Source organism: Ostrinia furnacalis, unplaced genomic scaffold (genome assembly GCF_004193835.3).
Source record: "Ostrinia furnacalis isolate ACB-3 unplaced genomic scaffold, ASM419383v2 OfSCF7420, whole genome shotgun sequence".
NCBI classification, from domain to species: domain Eukaryota; kingdom Metazoa; phylum Arthropoda; class Insecta; order Lepidoptera; family Crambidae; genus Ostrinia; species Ostrinia furnacalis.
Window position 1 is genome coordinate 333,873 of NW_021137659.1, and position 4,879 is coordinate 338,751.

Consider the following 4,879-nt stretch of genomic DNA (forward strand, 5'->3'; position numbering starts at 1 on the left):
TATAACCAGACAAAACGCACTTGTGTCCAGTCTCTCACGACCGGCGTTATTGGCGGTCACACTTCAAGTGACCTCTAAATAAGTGAGAATTTCTCAACTATGCATGGCTTAATCATCAGTGTTCTACTTTGCCTTATCGCACTCACAAGTGCGAGCGTCATCCCAAACAAATACAACGCGGAAAGAAACGAATTACTAACGCAAGAAGATGAACTCTTCCTCGGGGGAAAACTTAAACTCACAGAAGATGAAGAAAACGTCAACGATATCCTCATGCACTGGAAGAGAGAAGAGGTAGATGAATCCTTCGCGAACCCTGAGAACTACAACTTTTCCAAACATTTCTTCAGGTACAGAAACGACGTGAGCAAGTCCAAAGTGTACCAGATCATAAAGAAGATGCCGAAAGGCGCGGTGCTGCACGTGCATGCCAGCATGATGCTGGACACGGATTCTTTATTGAGACTGACGTACGAAGACCATTTGTACGCTTGTTACGGCGACGGCCATTTACAATTACGTTTCGCGGACACCGTTCCCGCACAATCATGCCCATTTAAGTGGGAGCTACTCAGTGATCTCAGAAATTCCTCAGGTGACGTCGAGGCATTCGACGCCGAACTAAGGAAACACCTTACTTTGTACACTGATGACAAGAAATTACAAGACTCAGATATCAACGACACCTGGAAGAGATTCGAGAAGGTCTACGATGTAGTGTCAGCCATCATTCACTACAGACCGGTCAGGGAGAAATTCATCTATGAATCTCTTAAATACTTCTACGACGACAATGTTATGTACGTCGAAATCAGGAGCGGGCTACATAACCTTTATGAGTTGGACGGAACTGTGCACGATCGAATGTACTTCGCTACTCTCTACGAGAAGGTAACCAACGAGTTCATACGGGATTACCCCGATTTTGTTGGAATAAAGTTTATATTAACATCTGGGCGTTGGAAGAGCCCGGAGATGGTCCGTAGAACATTGGAACTGGCCCGAAAATTGAAGGCGGAGAAGCCTAAATTCTTTGCGGGTTTCGATTTAGTCGGTCAGGAAGATTTGGGTAGACCATTATCTGATTTTCTGCCGGTTTTGATGGAAGCGAAGAAAGACATGGACTTTTTCTTTCATGGTGGAGAGACAAATTGGTTTGGAACTACGACTGATGAGAACTTAGTGGACGCAGTGCTGTTAGGATCAAAGAGGATAGGTCACGCGTATGCGCTGATCAAACATCCAGTTATATTGTCGGCTGTTAAGCAGAGGGACATTGCGCTTGAAGTGAATGTGATTTCTAATGTGGTGTTATCTTTGGTGCGTGATGTGCGGAACCATCCGTTGGCTTCTTATTTAGCTATGGGGTTGCCAGTGGTGTTATCAAGTGATGATCCTGGAGCATGGGAGGCTGATCCCTTGTCGCATGACTTTTACGTGGCTTTTGTTGGTATTGCCAGTAGACAAGGAGATTTGCGAATGCTGAAACAACTAGCCTTCAATTCTATAATATACAGTGCCTTAGATGACCACGGAAAGAATAGATTAATTAGTGTTTTCAACAAAAGGTGGAGTGAGTTTGTGAAGTACGTTTTGTCGCAACACTCATGGGCTTAAGGATAGTGAAAATTGTAAGTTATTAATAATTTTAGATGAGTAATCCGTAGATTTAAAGAGAGGAGCGAATTTATTTTTATAATGATTAGTTAAGTTCCTACTTTTATTGTAAATACTTTATTACCTACTAGGTTTACAAGGCTATGAAATAGTGTTATCTTCTGAATTTCAAGTTTAATTAATTGAAATGAACTTTTGTCTTAAGAAATCTTACCCTTAAGTGGCTTGATTGTGTATTGTATGTATGTATCTATGTTACGGTCAAAGTGATAAATGTGAAAATTATGAATAATCGCCGGTTATTATGAATAATCACCGCATGATTTGGTAAATGTGATTAATATGAGGTCATTTATGTGTGTATAAAACTAAATAGGCGGCTTAGGGGTGGCCCAAGGGCCACCCCAGCCGCACCTTAACCTATTTTTCACTTTAAATCAAAACATTATGTTATAGGCATCATGGAAAAGTAATATTATGCAAGAAACATTCCAAACTCATTATTCCAAATTATATTAATATATGATATCAAAACGTTCAAAAGTTTGGCTGTACACGAGCACGTACACAAGATGTTCTCTTTTATGAAATTTAGTACTAAGGTTGAATTATTAAATAATCACTGTTATATGTGATTAATTTATCACTTTAACCGGGACTGTCGGTAATTATTCATAATAACCGGTTATTATTAATAATTTTCAATTTATCACATTAACCGTAACATCTACACAAATTCCAGGAAATGCATGATTTATGCTTATTTTATAAAGGTTGTATGGGACTTTAGGCTAGATAGAAATAAGACTGCTTTAAAATTGTTAATAAGACTTCCCAATACCTAAGCATTTACGTTATTTATAATTACTTTGACCAATAAAACAATGACAATAAATACTTATGCTAACTACGATAATTGTATTATCTGCAATAGTTATCTAACTCATTTAAGACTTATTTATCTGATATTATCGGCATGATTAAACACGTTTAAATGGTATAATCCCGCATTTTTGTGAACTTTACTGTGAAGTATTAGAAGATATTTTGCAGCAGCAATTGAGCTGAGAAAAGACTATTCCCGCCTCTCGTTCCCACCGCTGCAACTCCTGTGTAGCCAGGATCTACAGCTTGACTGCCAATAAAAACCCAACCAGTAAAAGTCAAGTTTGTCCCGGAGGAAAGTTAAACTGTCGTTGGATCCGCAACAGGAGTTCGAAGTTTAACAGTGTATTTGTGTAATCTAATAAATCTTAGAACATTCCCACTTGACACCAATTAGCTTGAACACCTAATGGCTCTAAAACATGTGGGATGTGTGAACGTTTTAATTAGTCGATTTAAGATGACCGCGACGAAGAAGCGAGTAAACTGAAAATACAAACTTTTACTGCCACAACATAAAAGTTGATTCCTGAACCAAATTGAGTTGTGAAATTAAAGTTCAGTATTATTAGGACCGTTTTTTCAAACGTCATTCTTATAAATATTTACACAATAAGTGTGGCATAACAATTTCTGCATGGGAAATAATTGTCTTATCAATAGTTTTCTTGTAAAAATGAATGCTTATTTAGTTAAAAATTTACTCATTAAGGATGGATTACACCATCTTACTTTAACTTTAAAAAACAAAAAACACCGGTTATCGTTATAGTTACGGTCAAAGTTAGATGTTGCAACTCCGCCTAAGAGATAAATATTTATTGAAGCGAACTTATCGACGTCTAACAAAATGTTGTGGTTTTTTGTTAGTTTATAGGTCAGATGATAAATGATTCTGATCAAAGGCTTAGGTCGTTGACCTGGTGAATGGAATTGAATGTAAGAAAATCGGAATGAGGTCATTTATTTTATATCAGTGGTAATTTTTATAATTGAAGAGGTGCAGTGATGTGGAAAATTGACCTGCGTATAATTTTTTGAGTTTATTATTATTAAAAAACTTTAATTACACAAAAAAATGCAGTTTAAAAGGTCAACTTATTGCTTTATGGCAATTTCTGCCAGTTTGATATTTTGGATTCTTCAAAAGAAATATTTTGTTTATTTAAAACCTATTTCTAGATTGATCTTGCTTATAACATACTAGCTTTCCGCCCGCGGCTTCGCCCGCGTGGTATTTTGTCTGTCACAGAAAAACTTTATCTCGCGCGTCCCTGTTTCAAATACCGGGATAAAAACTATCCTATGTCCTTTCCCGGGACTCAAACTATCTCTATGCACAATTTCATCAAAATCGGTTCAGTGGTTTAGGCGTGAAAGCAAGACAGACAGACAGACAGAGCTACTTTCGCATTTATAATATTAGTGTAGATTCAACCAATGCAGAATTGCAAAAGTATAGGCTTACTTACGCATTGAATGGCACTTTACTACTACTTATTATAAATTTGGTCTATTTGCGAGTGAGATATGAAATTTTCCAAACTAGACTTATCGGGTTTTTCGAGGCAGCCAACAATTAAGGCGTGGATGTGAAATCGCGCGCGACTGTGAACATTAACGCTAGAAGCGCTACGGGCAAGCGTGCAGTCACTTCATCTGTGACTGACTTATACAGGGTGAAACAGTATGAATACTTATAAACTAAGTATTGGATGTAGTCAAATAGATATGGCACTAAATTTTTGTTAAGTACTTTATCTAAAGGTAAAGGACTAAAGGTAAATATGATTATAGAAGCACTAGCTTTCCGCCAACGTGGAATTTTTCGATTTTTTATTACCCTATGACACTCAGCAATAATGTGGCTTTCTATTGGTGAAAGAATTTTTAAAATCGGTTCAGTAGATCCCGAGATTACCCCTTACAATTTAACAAATATACAAACTCGCAAACTTTACCTCTTTATAATATTAGTATAGATAAAAGCCTCATCATCCAGTTAAAGTTAATTTCAACGGCAGCTTATTCTTAGTATTTATACTCGTATTATATTATTGACTAGTATCAAGCCTACAAGCTAAGTTTTACTAGCTTTTTCCATGTCTTCACCCGCGATTTGTCTTAGAAAGATTATAAAACGATGCTGCGCGCATATTTATCACTTTCGAACATAATTAGAAAGGTACCTACCAAAATAATTTGAATCGGTTCAATGGATGGTTTAATCATTATACCAGTTAACAGACAACGGCATAATAGCACTTTGCACTTTTTTTCCTATGCTAAACACCCTGTATAAAGTTGTGTCTTAATTAACACATCCTCGGATGAACACCGATTTATCGTCTGTTACGTTGCTTAAGGTCTGAAAAAC

The 4,879-nt window shown here is 36.9% G+C and overlaps 1 protein-coding gene across 1 annotated transcript; it reads left to right on the forward strand.

Moving 5' to 3' along the window:
* LOC114364460 (adenosine deaminase AGSA) lies at positions 1-2,527 on the forward strand. The gene is made up of 2 exons (XM_028320629.1): positions 1-1,865; positions 2,343-2,527. Exon 1 carries the CDS (start codon positions 100-102, stop codon positions 1,615-1,617), a length of 1,518 nt encoding a protein of 505 aa, XP_028176430.1. The 5' UTR covers positions 1-99; the 3' UTR covers positions 1,618-1,865; positions 2,343-2,527.
* Positions 2,528-4,879: the final 2,352 nt, after the last annotated feature.

Excerpts from the sequence above, each read along its gene's own strand:
- LOC114364460 (XM_028320629.1), top strand. The coding sequence starts at position 100 with ATGCATGGCTTAATCATCAGTGTTCTACTTTGCCTTATCGCACTCACA.